The sequence below is a fragment of the Ovis canadensis genome, chromosome 21 (genome assembly GCF_042477335.2).
Source record: "Ovis canadensis isolate MfBH-ARS-UI-01 breed Bighorn chromosome 21, ARS-UI_OviCan_v2, whole genome shotgun sequence".
Classification (NCBI taxonomy): Eukaryota; Metazoa; Chordata; class Mammalia; order Artiodactyla; family Bovidae; genus Ovis; species Ovis canadensis.
Genome location: NC_091265.1, coordinates 62,040,605 through 62,064,773, shown reverse-complemented (window position 1 = coordinate 62,064,773; position 24,169 = coordinate 62,040,605). Strand labels below are relative to the sequence as shown.

The window sequence follows — 24,169 nt, the reverse complement described above, 5'->3', positions numbered from 1 at the left end:
TACAGGGTTGGTATGAGGGCGAAATGAACAGACGGATGTCCAGGAAAACACCAGTGTTATACAAGGGCCAGCCGTCACGTCATCACGTGGCCACCATATCCTCACCACCATCACGTCTTCACCACCACCACCATCATCACCTTCATCACCATCACCATCACCATCATCACTACCACCACCACCACCCCATTTTAAATGCCACTATCATCCTCACTGCCCCTCATCACAACCCCTTGAGCAGGGCACTCCCACCTGCAGCCTCTGTAGACTCTAAAGCTCACCCTTCACAACTGCCTGGATCACCCAGCAATCCAAGGACCTTGGTTCCCCAGGCCACCAAATCTCAAACCAGGCCCCAGGCCAGGCTGTGATCCAAGGACAATGGGAGGAAACGTTTCAGATCAGCGGGGGCACACGGCTCAGCTCTAAGAAGGCAGAGAGGCACTGAGGCTTCCTGCCGACAGTCAGGAGAATGACCTTAGAGGTGGGTCTTCCAGCCACAGTCCCACCTTCAGTGACTGAAGCTCCAGTCGGGAGCTTGGCTATAACCTCGGAACAGACTCAGAGCCAGGACCCCCCAGTTAAACCCCTCCTAAATTCAGATGCCCACAGAAGTCTGTTCACTGTTTCAGGCGGCCAGCATCTGGGTACGTTGTTACACGGCAGCAGATTACCACGGCACACGGCCTGGATAAAACGTGGCAAGGCTGCCACCTCTGCACGTCTGCTCCAGCTGGTGTCTGCCCGTGTCTGCCGAGGTCCGGCCACTGCATCCTCCCCGTGCGGCGTCATCACAACCCTGAGCATCCACACCCTGCCCGCCTGGCCCAGGAGCCCGGCCAGTGTAGGTTCAGGGTCTGTTCAAGCGGGAGAAGCCCCAAGACTTGGCACAGAGCCAGCAGGCAGGAAGTCAATGAATAAACCACCCTTGAGTGGTAAGGGCGGGCAGGCGGGCGGGGTGGGGGTAGGGGGGGTTTCCTACATGTAAAATGTCATGAAGCAGGGAAACAAGCTGACCAGCTGACCAGCAAGCCCTAACAGCAATTACCAACAAAGACAACACTTTTTCCATTCATTCAGCCTATTTTATTGACCACCTACTATGCGTAAGGCCCTCTAGCCAGACAGGAATGCAGTGAACACAATTCTGGCCACACTTCTGCCTCCAGAAGCTCAGTGGTGGGGGGAGGAAGGTGTGCAGACAAGTCGTCATAACCCCATCAACTCCTGGGCCTGAGCCCACAATTGCATATCTGCAGTACTGAAACCCTAAAAACTCTGAAATTTTACAATGCTTTGGTGGCCAAACCTGGATGTAGACACCGGGCTCTTTATAGCCTTTTCCATCCCACTTAGAATGAACCATCTATATTTTGCCATAAAATTGATACAGGTGCCTCCCCAGACCCTGCTCGGGTGGGATGTCAGATACGGTGTGAGCACCATTACTGATCTCTGTTCTGAGGAGGCCTGCGTGCCTGAGGCCCCCAGGGTTTCAGGTGCAAGACCACGGGCCTGAGTTGAGAAGGATCAACCAACGCCCAGCGGGGACTGGCGGGCCGGAGGGTAAGGGGAGGGCCCAGAGCTGGGACTTACCGGAAGGAGCCGTCCAGGTTGGCGCGGTGGATGAAGCTGAGCTTGGCGTCGGCCCAATACAGCTTCTGCTCCTCCAGGTCGATGGTCAGCCCGTTGGGCCAGTAAATGTCAGAGTCCACGATGATCTTCCGGGTGCTGCCATCCATCCCTGCCCGCTCGATCCGAGGTGTCTCTCCCCAGTCTGTCCAGTACATGTACCTAACGAGGACAGAAACGCTTGCTTTTGTTTGATTTTTGTTTCCTGTCTACATGAATGCAAGCATATGAAACAGAGACAATGAATCTGCCCGAAACCTCATCCAGTCTTCAGGCCGTGGGGTATTACTACTTCCGATTTGCTTCCTAAGCAGTTAGTGATATGTATTTTTTTTTTTTGTCCAGGAAGCTTGTGGGTTCTTAGTTCCCCAACCAGGGGTTGAACCCACACCTTTGGCAATGGAAGTGTGGAATCCCCACTAACATATTATTTATTAATCAAAGTTGGATAATTAAATATCCTTGTTTCCACTTGTTCTCACTTAGCAATATCTTCTGAGTGTTGTCTTCTTCTTACTAATAGGAATCTTTCTTGTTCTTTTAATGGGAATTTTCTTGTCGTTTGGTCACTAAATCACATTTGACTATTTTGCAACCCTGTGGACTATAATCAAGACTGCCGGGAGAAATACCAATAACCTCAGATATGCAGATGACACCACACTTATAGCAGGAAGCGAAGAAGAACTAAAGAGCCTCTTGATGAAAGTGAAAGAGGAGACTGAAAAACTTGGCTTAAAACTCAACATTCAGAAAACTAAGATCATGGCATCTGGTCCCATCACTTCATGGGAAATAGATGGGGAAACAATGGAAACAGTGACAGACTTTATTTTTGGGAGGCTCCAAAATCACTGCAGATGGTGACTGCAGCCATGAAATGAAAAGACGCTTGCTCCTTGGAAGGAAAGTTATGACCAACCTAGACAGCATATTGAAAAGCAGAGACATTACTTTGCCAACAAAGGTCTAGTCACAGCTTTGGTTTTTCCAGTAGTCATGTATCGATGTGAGAGTTGGACTACAGAGAAAGCTGAGCGCCGAAAAATTGAGGCTTTTGAACTGTGGTGCTGAAGACTCTTGAGGGTCCCTTGGACTGCAAGGAGATTCAACCAGTCCATCCTAAAGGAAATCAGTCCTGAATATTCATTGGAAGGACTGATGCTGAAGCTGAAGCTCCAATACTTTGGCCACCTGATGCGGAGAACTGACTCATTTGAAAAGACCCTGATGCTGGGAAAGATTGAAGGCAGGAGGAGAAGGGGAAGACAGAGGATGAGATGGTTGGAGAGCATCGCCGACTCAATGGACATGAGTTTGCGTAAACTCCAGGAACTGGTGATGGACAGGGAGGCCTGGCGTGCTACAGTCCATGGGGTCACACAGAGCCGGACACGACTGAGTGACTGAACTGACTGACTGGACTATTAACCCACCAGGCTCCATTAAGTTACTTAAGTGATTCCACACTGAACATCTGCAGTTGCTTCTGATTTTTTCCTCCTACAAAAATGCCGTAAAGGAACTTCTAAAAAGCAGCTAAAACATGTATAATGGAATATTACTGTGCACTAAAGTGAGCTATTAAGCCGTGAAAAGACATGGAGCCACACAAAACGCCTATTAGTAAGCGAAAGAGGCCAGCGTGAAATGGCTGCATACTCTGGTTCCCGCACAGGACGCTCTGCAGAAGACAAAACTACGGAGACGGTAAAAAGAGCAGGGGCTGCTGAGGGCTCGGGAGGGACGGATGAATGGAACACAGAGGGCAGTAAAGTGATCCTACAGGATAACACGGGACTTTCCTTGGTAGCTCAGTTGATAAAGAATCAGCCTGCAGTGCGGGAGACCTGAGTTCCATCCCTGGGTCGGGAAGATCCCCTGGAGAAGGAAAAGGCAGCGCGCTCCAGTGTTCTTGCCTGGAAAATCCTGTGGACAGAGGAGCCTGGCGGGCGACAGTCCACGGGGTCGCAAGAGTTGGACAGGAAATCAGTGAAGGACTGAATCACCCACCACAGGATAACACAACGGTGGATATGTGACATTAAATCTCTGTCAAAATCACTAAATGGTTGTGGACATGTGGGAGCTCTCTGTATACTCCTCCCCTCATTTTTTCTGTGACCCTAAAACTGCTTTAAAAAAAAATAAAGTCTGCTGGGACTTCCCAGGCGGTCCAGTGGTTAAGACTGCACTTCCATCGCAGGGGGCTAAGATCCCACGTGTCCTATTTATTTTGGTGTGGCCAAAATAAATAAATTATAAACATCTCAGTTATTCCTAGGTGGGCTATGGGTGATTCTGCTCTGCTTAACCATGATCTCAGGGTCTCCAGCCAGAACCTACCGCCTCTGTAGAGGCTCCCTTATTTGATGTCCCACCATGAGAGCGGCGGAGATAATACGCATGCACCTCGGGTGATGGGTTCAAACCCCACCAGGGCCCAGCTGTCCTAGCTGGGCGCCCGCTCCATGCAGCCCTTCAGGGGAGAGCACAGGGGACCCACACCAGCCTGGAGGGCACGCATCTCCTGGGTTCCCGGCCCCTTCGGCTCTGGGGGAGTCACAGGCCACAAAAGGGCAGACCCGTTCGTCTCTGTCCATCAGCGTCTCTCCAGAGTGGAGGGGGGACAGGGCCTGGATTCCCCTCGAAAGGCCCCCTCCCACTTGAGGCCCATGAGACTCTCCAGCTGGTGCGATACCTGCTTCTGGGGCAGCACAGAAGAGTCTTGAGCAATCAGCAAACCCCATCACCCTCGGCCTTAGCGGCTGCTTTAGAGACAAATGATTGGTTTACGCTGGGCAAACAGGCATCAGCCTGGAAGGGGTGGCTCCTAGGAACCACCTGTCCTGTTGCAGGGAGGCCCAGCCAGGGAGGGAGCTCAAGCCCAGGCAGGGACCGGAGGGGCTGTGGGACACCAGGAGTGATAACAGGTGACTTCACGGGCATCCTGGTTCCGTGGACGATGGGCTTCCCTTTCAGCTGCTTCTATTACCAATCAAGCGCCTCCCCTAGCCCCCAGCTCTCACCTCCACATCTTCAGAGGTAAAACCTCATCACAAACCCTGCGCTGCCGTCCACCAGGGACCAGCCAAGCTGGCAGGGGTGTGGGAGAGAACAGGTCCAGACTTGCCCTTTGGGGGTCTCTGTCCAGCGGGAGAGAGAAAACGACATGCACACGGCTGCCATTCCCCCCAAGACCGAGCTCCAAGGACCAACCCCATCTGTGAGGTCCAGAGACCTTGGGTGGGGGGTCATGTCAGCGCTGGTGCTGCTGGGTTGTGACAGATGATGAGAACGAGCTTGAGGGGGCTTCACGTGCAGCGAGGGGCCTGCCGTACCCCACTGCTGTCACAAGCTCCCCTGTTCCCCAGCCCCGTGGGGACAGAGAACTCAGAGCGCCTCTCCAAAAAGCCTCTTATGCACGCAAGCTCCTGTGCATCCAGCGAGAAGCAATGCGGTGGTTGTTCCCTCGCTCAGTCGTGTCCAACTCTTTGCGACCCCATGGACTGCAGCACTTCACCATCTCCCTGAGTTTGTCAAACTCCTGTCGACTGAGTCAGTGATGCCATCCAATCCTCTCATCCTCTGTCACCCCTTCGCCTCCTGCCCTCAGTCTTTCTCAGCATCAGGGCAGGGTCGTTTCTAAAAGAGTCGCCCCTTCACATCAGGTAGTCAAAGTATCGGAGCTTCAGCTTCAGCATCAGTCCTTCCAATGACTATTCAGGGTTGATTTCCTTTAGGATGGACTGCTTTGATCTCCTTGTAGTCCAAAGGGACTCTCAAGAGTCTTCTCCAGCACCACAATTCAAAATGCAGGGAGAGCAGGAATCACTGTTCCAGTGGGACAAGTGAGAAAACTGAGGCTCTGAAAGGGCGCGCTGTGCTGGTCACAGGCTCCAGGAGCACAGCGTGGTTTTCTCATTGGGGCCAAGGCCTGTCCACCTCGGGACACATGCCCCTCTGCCAGCCTGGGGCGGTGGTGAACCCCTCCCGGCCCCTGAGGCTCACAGGTGCCCTCGGCCAGCTGCAAAGGCTCCCGCAGGCCTGTTTCCCACCCCCAGCAGCCTGGAATGAGCCCAGCCTCCGGGCCCCCCAGTTGCCCAGAAGTTATCAGGAGAATAAATCTTGGAGCCCTCCACTCATGCCCTCCCCAAAGGCTCCTCGGAGGCCAGCGGGAAAGGCCGGAAAAAGTGCAGGCTCAGGACCTCCGCGAGGAACATAATTCAAATTCCTTCCCCCGGGTTTCATAACAGAGGCCGGCTGGTTTCCTTAAATGGGGAACTCGCGGGCCACCCCGCTACCAGAGCCCAGCCGGTGCGGACGTGCTCGTGCAGGGCCTGGACGCTGCCAGAGGCCCCGCCAAGCTCCACGGAGGACCAGCAACTTCCGAGGCAGAGCACTACAGCCTGGGCTCGGCGCAGAGGGCAGTGGCTGGTGCGGTTGTGGTTGGGTCTTATTTTAGGGAAGGACCATTTTGCATTTTAAAGAGGGGGTTGGGTTTCAGCCTGGCTTCAGCTGGAGATCCAGGAGCCACCACAGCCCCTCGTGGGCTGGTACAGGCATGCACCCCATCGCCCGCCCCTGTGCGGGGTTGATGTCCTCCCAGCCCCAGAGTCTCAGGGCCAGAGGGGCTACTCTGCCCCCCACCAGGGCACCTGATGCTCGCAGCAGAGGTGCCTGGCCTGGGCACTGCACTGTGCCACTGCTGAAACGGCCCAAGTGCAATCCCCGGGGTCTGTGGGCAATTCTGCCTGTGGGGCTCTTGGTCATGCACCCTGGGGTGGACGTTAGGACTGAGGACCCTCCTAATGACATCTGGGGCAGTATCCCTTCATCAGAGGAGGGAGCCCAGTTGTGAGGCAGAAAGAGGACATCACAAGAAGACACAGGGAGACGGGAGAGCCTCCCACGGGACTGGGGAGGCGGTGGTGATGTCCCTGCAGCCTCACATCTGTGGCCAGAGAACGAAACCCACTGTCCCAGGACTCAGCTCAAACTCACACCGAGGGCCACCACCAGGCCAGTGTTTAGTGAGGTTGGGGTGCTGCCCATGGTCCCTCCACACCAGCCTAGCGTCCTCCCCTGCTGGGCAGCGGCGCTTAAGAAGACAAATCAGGCACTGCTAGCCTTAACCACACCTAGACAGCCAGCCTAGGATCACGGTGTAGTGTTCTCACCCTGGTGAGGCTGACTCTTTGCAGCACCATTTTCGCTGCATCACACATCAGACACATCACCAGGGAAGGGGGAGCTTCGGGGGAAAGACTGGGGCCTCAGAAATCCTGCCCAAGGTGTCAATGCCAAAGTCAACTCTGCCCCCAGGGGCAGGGGTGTGATCCCAGCAGGACCTGAGGAGAGAATTCAAAGGCAAGATCAGAAAAGATTTCAAATAAGACAAGCCAGAGCCAGAGATGGACCAGCTCCTGGGGATGCTACAGGAAATGCCAGCATGGGTGTGAGCATGAAAACTGTTCCCAACTGAGCATCAAGCACTTCTCAAACAAATATCAAGCACCTCCTAACCAAGCACCAATACCTCTCAACTGAGTACCAAGCATATCCTGAGCACCAAGCATATCCAAAACAAGCACCCAGTACCTCTCAACTAAGCACTAAGCACCTCCCAACTAACCACCAAGCACCTCCCAACTCAGCACCAAGCATCACCCAACCAAGCACCAAGTACCTCCTGAGTACTTCCCAACCAAGCACTGCTACTGCTGCTAAGTCACTTCAGTCGTGTCCGACTCTGTGCGACCCCATAGACAACAGCCCACCAGGCTCCCCCGTCCCTGGGATTCTCCAGGCAAGAACACTGGAGTGGGTTGCCATTTCCTTCTCCAATGCATGAAAGTGAAAAGTGAAAGTGAAGTTGCTCAATCGTATCCAACTCTTAGCAACCCCATGGACTGCAGGCTACCAGGCTCCTCCATCCATGGGATTTTCCAGGCAAGAGTACTGGAGTGGGATGCCACTGCAGCACCTCCCAATTGAGGACCTTCCAACCATACCAGACACCTTCCAACTGAGCAACAAGCACTTCTCAACCAAGCACCAAGCATCTCCCAACTGAGCACTGAGCACCTCCCAATTGAGCACATTCCAAACACAGCAGACACTTTCTAACTGAGCAACAAGCACTTCTCAACCAAGCACCAACCACCTCCCAACTGAGCACTGAGCACCTCCCAATTGAGCACATTCCAAACACACCAGACACCTCCCAACTGAGCACCTTCCAAACAAGCACCAAACACCTCCCAACCAAGCACCAAGATGGCAAAAGGCTGCAAGGAAGAGAAAAAAAAGAGGTCTGTGCACAGATGTGAAGACTACATTTCAGGTAGGTGGGAGGGGCATTTTTAACATAACAACAGTGACCATTTATTGACGCCATAACCATTCTTGGTGTCCATGACATGGGGCAGGGTCACAACCCTGTACAGTGCAGCCCTACACCATCCTCCCTTCTTGTCTAAATCCAGATGGTTCCAGCTTCAAAACAGACCCCCACGACTCAAGCCCACCACCTCTAATCCATTCACCACCCACCCACTAGCCCAGTCCTATCCACCTTCTCTTGCCAGGAGCACAGTACCAGCTGCTCATGGAGTTCCCCACTCCCACTCTAAAGTCTCCCCTCCTTCCAAGAGCCAGAGAGAGCCCCTTAAGCATGAGTCAGACCAGCGACCCCTCCCCTCAAAGCCCGTCCCACCCACCCCCACACCCACCCTTGCCACAGGCCCAGGGCCCTCACAGTAGCTGCGCCCTCTGCCCAGAAACCCTTCCCCCAGATGTCTCCTGTGCTTATCTCTTCAGGTCTCTGTTCAAATGCTACCAAGAGATGCCCCGGGCTCCTGACCGACAGTGGGAAGGCCCCGCCTCCCCTCCCTGTGCCCGCGCCCTGCCACCCCCTCCCCTGGGGCACACCACCCTCTCCGCAGCCCCTCCAGGGCACTGTGAGGGCCTCTCCCGATGCTGACGGATGCCCCCTCTTAGCCAGCAGGACTAGGCCACCCCAGCCACCACGACCCAGAAGACAGTCAGTGACCCTCTGTGACCCCTGCGGCCACGCTGCGGGATGGGAGAGGCCTGAGGCGAGGGCCATTTCCCAGGCAACGCAGGGACCCTCCTGGAAGATCAGCCTGGCCCCCTGGCAGCTGGAGTGGCTCAGCCCTCCTCGGGGGGTGAGAGGGCCTAAAGATAAGTCACCGCCCGGCATGCCCCAGACCCAGGATGCTGGGGCAGCCCTCGGGAGCGGGGACACCGGGCTTATCTGGCCTGACCTCGGCCAGTCAGCTACCAGGGCAGTAAGTCTCATGCGCCCACCCCCCAATGCGTGTACACACTGACACAGACACACGTGTGCTCACAGGTGCACTCAGAGGTACACCCAAATAGGCACAAACACACACGCCCACACCCTCCAGTCCCACGCTCAGTGGCTCATACTTTCCGGCAATGCGTGCACACACACTCAGCTTTTACACAACCCAGCGGCTCCAGAGGCACCACTCTTCCCTAGTATCAAGAGGCAGTCGAGTGTGCTTTCTCAGTCAACACGCCGAGAAGCCCACGGAAGGAACTTTACTTGGCCACTCAAGCGCCCCCCCTCACCCAGCGTGCTCCCCGAGCTACCCAGGGACCCGCCCTCAGCCCTCATTCTACCCGCCCCAGGTGGGCTGAGAGGTCCCTCCCACCCAGGCTGCAGGCAAGGCAGCCAGCACCACCCCCAGGACAGCAGAGGGCATCAGGACCAGAAACCAGGGTCCTACTGCGTTCCTGTTCAAAAGATGCCTGACAGCCGTTTCTGATGAGCGGACAGCAGAGGAGCGGGCTGACACAGCCGTGCGCTGGGCGTGGCCAGTGGGCGGGCACCAGGCTTAATGCCACGCAGCTAAGGGGTGTCCTTCCCAGGCGGTGGAAAGAGGGGGAAGAGGGCTGTGGGTGACTGAGCCAAGAGCTCCCGCTAGGAAAGCCTGCCACGAACATGGCCTGGAGGGCAGCTTGCCATCTCCCCTCCATCCCTCCAGCCTAGCCTTCAACTCTGCATATGTTCTTAGTTTTCCCGCCACTCACAACACCCCACCTGCAACTGGGGCTGGGCCCTGAGCCTCTGGGGGTCACGTGAGCTCAGCCAGACCATGAAGCTGGAGAGAGCAGAGGGCTTCCAGAAGACACCACAGCAACAATTCCGCAACTTCCACATCCAGACGGGGAGTTTCACTTTTTCCACCGTGTTCAGCTGATGCAGTCACAGAGAGGGTGAAAGGTGTGGGCTCTGCCTGGCAGAGCGCCCTGACCCTCCTCCAACACTCACACGCGCACCCGCTCACACACACACATCCACACACCCACTCACACGCGCACCCACTCATACACACACTGAGATGTTTAACAACTCAGATCCACAGCCAAGCACATCAGTTGCAGTGAGTTTAAAGAAAAGAAACATTCCAGGGTGTTTCAACAAATTCTGCAGGGTGGACTCATTTTAAGACTGCTGGTTTCCTCTGAAAAAGGTACTTGGTCTCAAGTAAATTCAAAAGGGAAATCACAGCCCCACCCACCCCACCATCAAGAAAAGAAACTGATGCTGGGAAAGACTGAGGGCAGGAGGAGAAGGGGGCAGCAGAGGATGAAATGGCTGGACGGCATCACCGACTCAATGGACACGAGTTTGAGCAAGCTCTGGGAGATGGTGATGGACAGGGAGGCCTGGTGTGCTGCAGTCCATGGGGTCGCAAAGAGCCAGACATGACTGAATGACTGAATAACCACCACCCCCTGCCCCAGGGAGGTGAGGCGCTGGGTTTACCCGTGTGCGGGGTCCAAGGCGATGGCCCGCGGCTGGTCAAGGTCCTGCCAGAAGAGGACCTTCCGGGACGTCCCATTGAGGTTGGCCACCTCAATGCGGTTGGTCTCCGAGTCCGTCCAGTACAGCTTCTTGCCGACCCAGTCGCAGGCCAGGCCATCGGGCGACACCAGGCCGGAGATGACCACGTTCTGCACGGCGGCGCCCGTCTGGTTCAGGTAGGTCTGCTTGATGGCCTCCTCGCTCACATCCGTCCAGTACACAGCTCCCTTGGAGAACTGGAAGTCCACGGCGGCCGCATCCTCCAGGCCGCTGACCACAATGGTGGACTCCACCTTGACTCCGCCGGCGTCCACCAGCCGCACGTCCCGGCGGTTGGCAAACAGGAGGAGAGGCGAGGCTGTGGGACAGAAGCAAACCATGAGGACCCTGGCTGAGCTGCAGGCCGCACAGCCTGGGACGGGGGCTCTATGCCCGGACCACCCCGGGGCCCCCACCTGGCCTGCGTCCGAGGCCCGCGGCTCCTGCCTTCCATCCCCGGCCACTGCTGCGAAGCTGCCTGCGTGGGCCCAGCACTCGTTCAGAGGCTCTTCCAAGGCAACTGTAGTTACTAAAATCACCGAGGGCTGCCATGTGTCCCCCCTACCCTTGCCAGGCCCCAACAGCCCTTCCTGCCATGCCTATCACCTGCCCACAGATGCCATCACAAGGCCACACTGCCAGGGCGCACATCGGCTCACATCCTGGCCCCCCACCCCTGCAGGACAGAGGCCACGCGGAGGGCTCCAGGTCAGGACCGCCCACGGGGCTCTTCCACTCCCACCATCGCCATCGCCACGTTACGACACACGGCAACAATCAAACATCGGGATGTTACCACTGCACCCGAGCTGGGCATCCTGACATCCTGCAAGGAGGAGATGGTCCACGGAGAATATCTGTCCTGAATCTCATCCCTCCCTGCCCCGAACAGGTCCAAACAGATAATAAAGAGCGTGGGTCGTCACGGGCCAACAGCTCTCTGGCAGCCACACACAGCACGTGGGGCTAGGCGAGCTCCTCTCTGAGTGCCCTGAGCCCTTGGTACAGAGGCCTGGGTTGTGGGTGATAGCTGGCCAATTTTATAGAAGGGGAAGTTAACGCTTCGAGAGGAATGAAGTTCAACAGCACACCAGCGGTGCCACACTCTGGAACACTCATACTCAAGCATGCTGCTTGCGTGCATATATTTAGTTTACAAAAATGATAGGTTCCTCAATAAAAAGGTCTTTTTAATTAAAAACGGAAATTACCATTTTCCCAGCTGCTACAGCATGCCCAGGGGCCCGGTGGACCCTGCACTCCGGGAGGGCTCACCTGCCCATCTGAAGAATACCCCTGCCCTGCCCAGGGCCAGCACAGGCAGCTGCTCTATAAATGCATTTCACCCTCCCTCCTCCTACCCCCTAGCATCCCAGCTTGAAGACGGTGAGTCGCTTCTGCGCTGAGAGGGAAGAAGGAAAAGGATGGGCGGCCCAGAAGGGTCCGGAACCCCACCATTAAGCATCAGACACCGGCCAGTCGGAGGACAGTGGGTGAGGGGATGACAGCCCAGATCCGGGAGGGTCCAGATCTTCAGAGGAGGAAGAATCATAAAGGCCAGAAGCGGAAGGGGGCCTTCAAGGTTTGATCTGGAGGCCTATGGGGGGAGGCAGCAAAGCCAACCCCCCACAGCATACTCAGGGCAACAGGACCCCCAGGGCACCTGCCCATTCATCGTCACCAGGGTCATCCCGGCCACTGGAGCGCAGATGACTGGTAATCCCACCCCGCCGGCATTGCTCGATGTGCCCAGGTTCCCGAGATTCCTCGCAGCAAGGTGTCCCGGCTCATCCCCTCTCGTCAGGCCAAGGTAGGATCTGCTGGCTGGTTCCTAACCTCCTGAGGGTCACAAAGCTCCTGGATAAGCTGATCCCCTCCCCAGGGACAGACACACACACAGGTACGCACACCAAGGCCTCATGGTCTCCCCGCCAACGGGGTGTACCCAGCCCCAGCCTGAGGATGCAGACTCTACTTTCTTTAAATTAGCATGTCTGAAGACTTCTTTGGTGGTCCAGTGGCTAAGACTCCACACTGCCAATGTAGAGGGCCAGGGTTCGATCCCTGATCAGGAAACTAGATCCTACATGCCACAACTAAAGATTTTGCATGCCACAACTAAGACACAGCACAGGCAAACAAACAAACACTAAAAATGCACGCACGTTAAGTCACTTCAGTCGTGTCTGACTCTTTGTGACTCCATGGGCTGTACCCTCCAGGCTCCTCTGTCCATGGGATTCTCCAGGCAAGAATAGTGGAGTGGGTTGCCATGCCCTCCTCCAGGGGATCTTCCCGACCCAGGAATCAAACCCGTGTCTCATGTCTCCTGCATTGGCAGGTGGGTTCTTTACCACCAGAGCCACCTGGAAGCTCGGAACACTAAAAATAAACAGACAAGTTAGCATCTCTGGGCGACGATGCAAGGGACTATTTCGGGAGAAGGTAAGCTCCCCGATGCCACAGGCATTCAAGTGGACACTGGTGGCCACAGGTAAGGGACGAAACTCATCTGACATCTTCATCAAGAGGTGGACGGCCCACACACAGGGAGTCTCAGACAGGAGATTTTCCAGCCCCAAGGGGAAGTTCTTTGGAGGAAATACCCAGGAGGCAAGTCACCAGCCCCAACTGTCAGCCAGAAACCCAGTAAGTAAAGCCTTCCCCGAGGCAAAAGTCCCAGAGGGGGACGGGGAGCCAGGGCTGGGGCGAGATGGGGAGGAAGCCACCCTGGGGAACAGAGAATCCAGTTGCTCTGTTGTTTCTCCCCAAACTGGAAAGACCACATTTTCACCACCGTTTTCACGCTGGGCTGTTCAGGTGCATCCTTCAAAGGCCGCAGACGATGTTAGTGGGTGGGGGGAGGTGGGCGTCCAATTTTCCGTGCTTTCCCAAACAGAGACTGGGGCGGGGAGCTGCTTTGGAGGGCCAGGGGCTGGCAGGCTCTTTCCAGGAGGACCGGCTCCTGCCTCGAAGATGGTTGGAGACCACCACACACTCGATTCCAAGTCTGCTTCCCTGGTGGCTCAGCTGGTAAAGAAGCCGCCTGCAGTGCAGGAGACCTGGGTTCGATCCCTGGGTTGGGAAGATCCCCTGGAGAAGGAAACGGCTCCCCACTCCAGTATTTTGGCCTGGAGAATCCCATGGACTCTATAGTCAGTCCATGGGGTTGCAAAGAGTCGGACATGACTGAGCGACTTTCACTCACTCACTCACTCACTCACTCTCCGGGTCAGCTGGGGAACTCACAGCGACGGGGGTCTCTGTGAGGGGGCTGCCTGCCTGCCCGCCAGCAGCACCTACCCGCCCAGGGCCCCTCCTAGGGCCTGGGAAGCCCTGGCTGATGCGGCCCCAAGCCTAGCAGGGGCTCCGGCTCGTCACGGAGCCATGCTTGGCCACCAGGACCCCCTCAGGGTCGGTGGCTTCCAGGATCGGGGCCCTCCTGCCCCACGGGAGGGACAGGCTGAGGCCTGGGCAGGATCAGAGCACCCAGGCGAGGGGCTGGGGTCCAGACAGGCAGTCCTAGGAAGGGATGCGCTGGGCTGAGACCAGAACCAAGCCGGCCAGCAGGCTGGCGGCAGAGTGTCATAAAGCCCATGCCAGCCTGTCTGAGACATGCAAACAAACCAAGAACCCAGCCTCGTGCCTGTCTTACGTGGGGGGAAGAGACAACCCGCATGGAAGGTGAGGTGAAGTCAGTTGCCGAGTGAAGGGTCTGGAGTGGGTGCTGCCATTTCACCTAAGATGGTCAGGGTGGCCTCATTGAGCAGGTGACCCCTGGACAAAGACTTGGAGGCGGAGAGAGAAAGGCAGAGGGCAGGCATCCGGCAGAGAGAATGGCTGGTGCAAAGGCCCTGGGGTGAGGCCTGGGGGAGGCTCCCTCCTGCCCAGGCGATGTGCCCACAGGCCCAGGACCCGGTAGGTCCGAGTCCTAGGCGCACGTGCCCCAGGTGAGGACTGCGGCTCTTAGAAGGGTGCCCTGACCTGCCCCAGGCCACTCCGGGATGCTCTCTTACCAAGTGGCCCAAGCTTCTGGAGCAGTGAGGGGAAACAAGGAGTGTGAGGAGGCAGAGGAGGGGAGAGCAGATAGGCTGAGAGCCGAGCCTCCGGCCTGGCCACGCTTGGGCCACCAGGACCCCCTCGGGGTCGGTGGAAAAACAGACACGCCACCTGGCAGCCACAGAGGCAGGGCAGCCCTTTCAGGAAATGCCTCATCTGCTGGCACTTAGGACCACAACCGTTTCAACGCTCTCCCCAGGGATCAGCCTCGCAGGTCCTTATCCCAGGGAACACCTGAAGGAAGGAAAACGTTCTAGACACAATATTTGCTGCAGTCTTCCTCATAAGAAGAAAAATAAACAAATACAAAAGCTCCAGCGTCGGGTACCTAGACTGTTCTCTCAGTAGAAAGTTGTGTCTGTTAAAGCAGTAAGACAGTGACTGCAGTGACACCAGAAAATGTGTAAGACGTGTCAAGTAACACACACACACACACACACACACACAACTATAAGCCCTGGTTTGTACTTGAACTGCAGGTATGAGAAGGGGCTAGGTGGGAACCAAGACTGAACTAGAGAGTGGATAATGGACACGACTTAACCACGGAGCGCAGTGAAAGATGACTCTGTTGAGTTACTGGATAAATGTTTTACATGGTTGGTTTATTATTATTATTTTTTTTAATGTATCCATTTGTTTGGCTGCGCTGGGTCTTAGTTGCAGCATGTGAGATCGAGTTCCCCGACCAGGGATGGAACCTGGGCCCCCTGCCTGGGGAGCACAGAGTCTTAGCCACTGGACCACCAGGAAAGTCCTCATGTCTTTAAGTACTTTAACCCCAGGTTCCATGTATGTTGCTATGGCATTCTCTGTGCAAGCACATATATATTTTTAGGACCCTGTATCACAAGGACACATAGCCCAGGGCAGCTCTCCGGGTGAGAGACCTGGAGCCGGCTCAGGGGAACGGCCGAGACCTGGGCCTCTCTGAGCTCAACATTCTGTGAAATGTGGGTCATCACTGTACCCCCGCGTCAGAGACTGTGAGGCTTCAACAGAACGATTCACACAAAGCTTCAGCCCAGCTACAGCATGTTTTAGGCACTCAGTAAATACTGTCCAGGGACTTCCCTGGTGGTCCAGTGGGGAAGACTCTGTACTTCCAGGGCAAGGGGCACAGGTTCAATCCCTGGTCAGGGAACTAAAATTCCACCTGGCAATGTGGCGTAGTACCCGAGGACATTTTTTTAAAAAATACATATATATATATACCAGTCAGGGCCATGCTAGTTAATAGTTGTAGTTAAATGTTTCATTCATCCAGTCCTGCTACAGAGGAAAGTACTTAGACTCAGGGAGCCTGGTTCAAGCCTCAGCCTGACCTAGAGCTGGGAGACTTGGGGCCAGATGTTTTATCTCCGCTCTGAGTCTATTTCCTCATCCATCCAGCAGGAAACGGTAACTAGTTTTAAAAGGCCCCGCTGGCCCCCGTTGCTGTGGTGCAGAGCCTCCCAGCTAGTCCTCGACGGCTACCCACTGAGCTACCTCGTGACCAAGCAATTCCACTCCGAGGTGTGTACTCGAAAGACTGAAGCTGGAGGATGATGACAAACACTTGAACACTCAGGCTGCTTTGGTGGGTCAGTGGTAGAGAATCCAGTTACTCATTCAGGAGACACAGGTTCGATCCCTGGTCTGGGAAGATCCCACACGCCACAGAGGGACTGTGTACCACAGCTACCCGGCCTGCTCTCTAGAGTCGGGGCCGGCAACTCTGTGCGCCCTACAGCCTGCGTGCTCCGCAACAAGAGAATCCACCACAATGAGAAGCCCGTGCACAACTGGAGAGGAAAGCCCGTGCTGCAACCAAGCCAGACGTAAGTGAATAAGTTAAATTATCTTAAAAGATACTTGCACACGCATGTCCCCAGAAGCAAGACTCGTAATTGCCCAAACGTCCATCCATAGACAAGTGGATAAACCAAGTGCGCTCTGTCCACACAGTGAAATATCATTTGGCCATAAAAAGGCGTGGAGGACGGACCCAGGGCACAGCACGGAGGAGCCTTGAAAACATCGTGCTCTGAGAAGCAGACAGACACGAAAGGCCACACAGCATAGGGTTCTGGTCACGCGAAAGGTCCCAAATAGGCAATTAGATAAAGACCGACAGGATAGTAGATTAGTGGTGGCCAGGGGCTGGGAGACAGGGGGCAATGAGGCGAAATCACTTACTGGCTCCAAGGTTTCCTGTGAGAGTGATGGAATGTTCTAGAACTAGACGGTGGCAGCTGCGACATTGCAAATGCACCGTGTGCACGCCAAGTCGCTCGGTCGTGTCCGACTCTTTGCGACCCCACGGACTGCGGCCCTCCAGGCTCCTCTGTCCACAGAACTCTCCAGGCGAGAACACCGGAGCGGGTTGCCTTGCCAACCTCCAGGGGATCTTCCCCAGCCCAGGGATCAAACCTGTACTTCCTGCCTCTCCTGCGTGGCAGGCAGATTCTTTACCGCTGAGCCGCCGGGGAAGCCCATGAATGCACTAAATGCCGCTGAGTTATTCACTTTAAAATGGTTACTTTTAGGGACTTCCCTGTTGGTCCAGTGGTTAAGAATCTACCTTCCAATTCAGGGCATGCAGGTTTGATCCCTGGTTGGGGAGGATCCCACACGCCGCAGGGAAACTAAGGCCCCCGTGCCACAAGAAAGACCCCATGTGCCACAAGACTCTACGAAGCCTAAAATAATAATGGAATAATACATACATTTTTAATAATAATAAATATGCTTTTTTTTAATGGTTAATTTTATATTGTATGGATTTCACCTTAATAGATAAATTTTTTTTTTGCCACATATGGCAATTTTTTTTTCTTTGCAGCATGTGGGATCTTAGTTCTCAGACCAGGGATTGAACCCGTGCTCCTGCAAGGAAGTAGAGTCTTAACCACTGGACCACCAGGGTAGTCCTTTTTTTTTTTCAATAAATAATTTGTAGAGGCACTGCTACACGCCCAGTCCACTGAATTCCCCCCATGACAGCTGTCTTTGGGCCTGGCTTCCTAACTGGCTTTTTCAGGCAAGGACAAACCCCTCTGTGACCCTGAATTTACACAGCCCCTTCTTGGCATGGCCCTCGGGACACCCACAAAGTCCCAGGGGTTCTCCCCAGCTCCCTGCCTGGGGATGGAGAGCAGACCACTCCCATCTATTTCTAGGGTGGATCTCGGGCTTTCCCAGCACCCTTGGCACATCAGCATCAGAAAAAGGCCTCTCTTTCCACTCCCGGCCTGGGTACTGGGACCCATGGTTAACGTGCAGTCCCCACCACAGAGGAATCGGGAGTCTGAGAAGCCAGTGCCAACAATCCCATTTTAACCCACGTAAAGTAAGCAGAGCCAGTATTTATATATAGAATTCACAGCAGATGTCTGGGCTTCCATTCCGATAGCCTCTGTTTTATACTGTTCACATGGTTACACTAAACACAGCCCGACTCACGGTAACCGAATCCTCCGCTACGACACCAAAATAAGCAACGTCTTAGTACATGCCTTATTGCTCTTCACCAAGCATTACATTGCTCGCTGGAGCAGCCTGGAACCTGGACGCAACCTACGGATTTCTCGGTCAGGAACGGTCCTTCATCCCACAACAGCCCCACGAAAAAGGCCAAGAAATGGAAGACAATGCGGGGCTGCGTTCAGGGCACTCACAGAGCAGTCGGGCAGGACACACACTTTACACACCCAGAGGCACACACAAGCACACGTGCGGATAAACAGCCACCAAGCAGGAAGAAAGGCAGATGAGTAACACAGACAGGCGGTGCCTGGAGCCTGGAGGTGAATGAGCTGCTATGTGAACCCGGCAGGCTTCCTGGAGGAGAAAAGAGCTGGCTGTGGGGGCCCCGGTGGGCTTCCTGGAGGAGGGAGACTGGAACCTTAGTCAGTATGCTGACACCCAACCCTAAGATGCAGCTAAGGCGCTCAAGGGAATGAATCCTACCCAGAACGGCTTTCCTGACACCTCATGGCTCCAGGTGCCTTCTAGCTTGGGCTTCTCAGACTGGGTACTGGCCCCTCTTCCTTCGACCTCGCCGGCCTCGGCTGCCACGGAGATGGTCCCTCCCAAGGCATGTCCCTCGGGATGTCCCGGCTGCCCCAGGCCCACCACCAGCTCCCCAAGTCCCATAAAATCCCTCTGGGGTTCCTCATGGCATCGTTTTTAAAAAGTGTTTACAATGTGAAAACCTGGTTTTACTCATTTATTGAATTATGGTGGGGGATGGACAGAGGTGACGGCTGGACAACAATGTGAACAGACTTCATGCTACCGAACCAGACACGTCAAAATGGTCCAAGGTGGTCAATTTTAAGGTATATGTATTTTAACAGAATTCAAAATAGTAACACAAATATAAATAAAACGTGATGGTCTAGTGATACTTTAGAATATTATAAGCTCCCAAAAAAAAAAAAAAAGACTCAGGCGCTTCTCTGGTGGCTCAGGGGAAAAGAACTGGCTGCCCATACAGGAGACACAGGTTCGATCCCTGGTCTGGGAAGATGCCACATGACACAGAGCAACTAAGGCCGTGTGTCACAACTGCTGAGCCTCAGCTCTGAAGCCTGGGAGCGGCTTCAGAACTACTCGAAAGCAGCTTGCATCCTTGGGCTGCAACTGCTAGAGCTGGTGTGTCCTAGAGCTCGTGCTCCACAACGAGAGAAGCCCCCGCAACGAGAAGTCCGCACACCACTGTCAGAGAAAAGCCCGTGCAACGACAGAGACCCAGCGCGGCCAAAGGTAAATAAGTACATAACATTATTATTACTATTATTTTTGAAAAAGAATAATGATTCAGAACTACAGCTAGACTTCATCCAGGGCTTTTTATTTCAAATGCTGGCTGGTCGTTAAAGCATGTCCACTACATACAATATTGGGTTGGCCAAAGAGTGTGTTCGGGTTTCCATATCACCTTTCTTTTTGGCCAACCCAATATTTATTAATTAATTGACTGAAGCCACGGTAGACTCATCTATTCCCATTTCATCAAACGGGTTAAGATGCAATATCCTCACTCACTTTGACGTTCAAGTGTTTCCCAGGTTTGGACAGTGAGAGTCCCTTTACACTGTCCCATGTATCTTCTTGGCATGTCCCCACATCATCCCTTGAGGGTTTCTTTACTTTCTTTCTGGAATAATAATATGCTCCAGGCTCAAGTGAATTTCTCCCTGCTCTAGCCTAAGAATCGGCCCTTTCTCAATGAGCTCTGGCTTCTCTGAGTGGAACGTGATCCCTAGGAGCCAAGAGCTGGGCGCCAGGGATGCTCACTGCTCCTGGGTCTTCTCATCAGGCAGTGCTGGGCAACATTCACAGTCCAACCATCGTCCTTCACAGATGCCGCCTGGAGAGTCACCCGCTGGACCAGATTTGCATATAATCCCATCGATGCTTGGGAGCTTTGTGGTCACTCCTGGACATGCACAGAACGGTGAAAAAACTGAGTCACCCCACACGCGGGCCCCTAGAGGCGGCGGCCCAGGCCAGCTCCAGGTTCCTGCTTCAGCTCACACTGTAAATGAGCATCCTCTCCACTCGATGCCACGCTGTTTGCATTTCTGTGCTTTTTGTGCGTGATTTCACTGTTGAATTTCACTGTTGGGCTCCCCTAGTGATTCAGAGGGTAAAGAATCTGCCTGCAATGCAGGAGACCCAGGTTCAACTCCTGGGTCATGAAGATTCCCCCTGGAGAAGACAATGGCAACCCATTCCAGTGTTCTTGCCTAGATAATCCCATGGACAGAGGGGCCTAGTGGGCTATAGTCCATGGGATCAAAAAGAGTTGGACATGACTGAGTGACTAACAGTCATTGTTGACAATGGCCCCAGGCACAGGGCTGTAGGGCTGTCGGAAGGCAGGGTGGCTGGCGGTGTGGTGTTGATACAGAGAAAACAGGGGCTTAGGTTAGCTTAGGTCAGTGTGAATCCAACAACACGCGTGCACGCTAAGTCGCTTCAGTCATGTCCGACTCTTGTGATTCTATGGACTGTAGCCTGACAGGCTCCTCTGTCCATGGGATTCTCCAGGCAAGAATATTGGAGTGGGTTGCCAGGCCCTTCTCCAGGGGATCTTCCCGACCCAGGGACTGAACCTGCATCTCTCTTGTCTCCTACACTGGCAGGCGGGTTCTTTACCACGCGCGCCACCAGGGCACGAAATAATAACTCACATTAAATCAGGTGTTTAATGGCTCACAAAGCTGTGTACTGATCAGCAGAGGAAAACGAGACCCAAGGCTCTGGGAAACCCAAGCCTGTATCTCCTCCGGGACCAACAGTTCAGAATGTGCACCATCCGGTGTTTGCAGCAGCTTTATAGAACAGAATGACCGCGAACCACGGAAACCTGTGTGTGTGCTGGTGTTCAGTCGCTCCGTCACGTCTGACTCTCAGCAACCCCATGAACCGTAGAGCCCACCAGGCTCCCCTGTCCCTGGGCTTCTCCAGCCAAGAATACGGTGTGTGTCGCCCACCAGGCTCCCCTGTCCCTGGGCTTCTCCAGCCAAGAATATGGTGTGTGTCGCCCACCAGGCTCCCCTGTCCCTGGGCTTCTCCAGCCAAGATTACGGTGTGGGTTGCCCACCAGGCTCCTCTGTCCATGGGATTCTCCAGCCAAGAATACGGTGTGTGTCGCCCACCAGGCTCCTCTGTCCATGGGCTTCTCCAGCCAAGAATACGGTGGGGGTTGCCGTGCTCTCCTCCAGGGGATCTTCCCCTGTGTATACACATGTACACTCACGCACACACACATCAGAGACTCCATTTCTGCTTGTGTGTGTTTACATGGTAAAAATCCACACGTTCACAGCTCTTCTTGCAATATTAAACATTTCCTCAGGGTACTTTCTTTTTAAAAAATTTTTATTGTTTTCTTTAAAATAAGGTATGACCTTATTCATTGATTGATTGATTTTTTTTTTTTTTAATAAATGTATCTTTGGCCGTGCCACACAGCATGCAGGATCTTAGTTCCCTGACCAGGGATCAAACCCTGCCCCCTGCAGCGGAAGTGCTGAGTCTTAACCACTGGACCGCCAGGGACGTCCCTCCTCAAGGTACTTCCTAACCTTTCCTCCTTCTTCGACGTTTGTTAGTACCCTCTCCAAAGTGGAAAGATGGCTTTTGTGATTGTCAACATATACACTTATCCGCTCAGTATCACCCCCCTCCAACCACTCCCACAGCCCTTGCTGGCCTCCCTCCTCCACTCCTCTGCCCTCTACTTGGCACCCCACCACCACCACCTGTCCTGAGATGCCAGGCACCGACATTTCTGCTCGGGGAAAGGAAAGGCAGGGAATCCTGCTGAGTCTATAGCTCACTGCGGGGCGAAATGGTGTTTCTACGATATTGCCTTCCCAGCCATAAACATTTAGGTAGGTCTTCTTTCGGTGGTGTCTCTGTAAAATTTTATTATTTCTTGTGCATACGATTTTGCACATTATTTCTTAGATACAGTTCCAGGTGCTTCAAATAAAATTCAAAGCATTAAAAAAAAAAAAAGAAACTAGCATGACTGTAGCAGAGAGAGATTGCCAAATTCCCATGAATCTTACGATAAAACATGAAACTTCAAAGATGCTTTGGTTGGGGTGTGGACAAAAGCCTCCTCCAGCCCCCAGACAGAAAAGTTCTATTTACCCCTCTAAGAGGAATTGGGTGAAAAGTGCTGATCCAGCTACAATGATGGGGACCAAGGAGAAACCTGTGGGGTCCCCCCAACTGCCAGTGAACGAGCCTCCCTGGCTCTGAGCACAGGAAAACTCCGTCCGTTGTCTCCACGTATGATATAAGAACCACAGAATGAGGCTCAGAGACCTTAAAACGGGCTGGAAATACTCACTGCCGAACCATTAGCACCATCTCTGCAAAATCACAAACACCTCGGCTTCTCCTGGAGCTTTCCTAATTAAGGGAGACGAAAAACTATTCATAAAAATCCAAGCTCACTTCTCTGCGGGCAGGCTCTCGAAGCCCAGAGCCCCCTGCCCCAGGTTTCCGACCCGACCCTCAGTTCCCAAGGAGCCCTCACCACCTGTGCGGCTCTGGTGGGGGGGACAGAAGCCACAGGGACCCTCGTGGAGCCTCAGGCACCACAATCCCAGCCACAGATCCCTACGTTTTATCCCGGTCTTCGATCCAACTGAGACAGGCTCGACTCGGGGACACTATCCTGCAGTTGTCTAAATATTCTAAAGGAGAGATCTGACATTTACGACAATAATAAAACCTTAGGTTTCCTTTAACTGAACAGATGTTCTCTGCCTTTTATGGAAAGCTGGCAAACTGAAACTTGCAGGCCTGAAAGTGGAATCTTTGATAACATCTCTGAATGCTGGGGAATGAGTCTTTTCCCCGCCCTCCACCTCAGCTAAATTATCATAGACCCTCCCTTCATAAGAAGAGTCCACACCCCCCATCCTTCCACCCTCCCGCCCACCCACCCACCCATCTCTGGACCCACTGAGCCAGGGAACATCCTCCAATTTCTCTCCATTCTCCACCCTGGCCTCAGGGCCCCAGGCTCCCTTGCACGGACTCCACCCCCATGCCTTTCACAGTTCCCACCCCCATCAAACCCTCCCCGGCTGCCACACCTGGCCCAGGTGAACGCCTGTGTCCTCCCTGAGCCCGCCCAGTTGGCCCTGCTCCCCTGAGAGTCTACCTCATCAGGTGGGGCCCACACCCCACTCCCCCCGGGGGCAGGGATGGGGTGCCACCCACAGGGCCCCAGCAGAGCAAGGCCGGCTGCCACTGGGGCTGCTGCCCACCCTTCCCATTCCAGGCGCTGTCAGGATAGCGATCAACTGACCAAGCTTGTGAGTTGCTGACATTTGTGTACAAATAATGAAGACATGCACGCGGGCGTGCATGCTCAGTCATGACTCTTTGAGACCCAGAGTTTGCTTCAGATCCGCAGCAGATGAAGCAGCCAAGGCAGGCAGAAGCCTGGAAGCCACTCTGGAGGACAGCCTGCCTCTTCCCAAGTCTAGGCGGCTTGGGTTATCAAGGGTGTTCAGAGCAGAGCACACTACAATTTGGTTCCTAGGGTCAACGTTTGGGTGAAGGCTGGGGGGCAGTTCAAGGAATCTGCCGCAACACTGGAGGTTCTACGCTTGATCCGGGCAAACGGGTGAGCTGTGGACGTTCACTCATCAAGCTGCGTTCCCGAGTCTGTGCATATCACCAGGGGCAGGACGAAGGCCAACCCCTTCTGACCTCTTCCCAGTCCTTGCTTGCACGTGGTCACACCCTGCTCCCCGCAATCACTCCCACCTTCACCCCTACGGCCCGGTTCCCGGTGCCTCTCTGCCTGCCCACCCTCACCATGTGCTCCCCACCCAGACCCACAGCCAGGACCAGGCTCTCAACACACCCTTTCGCCTCCAGCTCAGTCACCCCCATTTCTGCTATTCCCAGCCCCCATCCCAGTCTAATTTCCCCACACACACTGGGCCCTGTGGGAAGGTGGTAATTAACCCTGGGCCCCAGCAAGCTCCCCGAGCAGGGACCACATTTCAAAGGTCAGGGAAGCAGGCGAACAGGAAACGGTCAGGGGCAGGTTTG

The 24,169-nt window shown here is 54.5% G+C and overlaps 1 protein-coding gene across 2 annotated transcripts in view; it reads right to left on the bottom strand.

Moving 5' to 3' along the window:
- LRP5 (LDL receptor related protein 5) overlaps positions 1 to 24,169 on the bottom strand; it is a 123,231-nt gene that overhangs the window by 76,208 nt on the left and 22,854 nt on the right. For both annotated transcript variants that reach the window (XM_069565604.1, XM_069565605.1), the window contains exons 2-3: positions 10,454 to 10,850; positions 1,597 to 1,794 (exon numbers count right to left, since the gene is read on the bottom strand). In XM_069565604.1, coding sequence (XP_069421705.1) covers positions 1,597 to 1,794; positions 10,454 to 10,850 — 595 coding nt within the window. The remainder of the gene's footprint in view (positions 1 to 1,596; positions 1,795 to 10,453; positions 10,851 to 24,169) is intronic.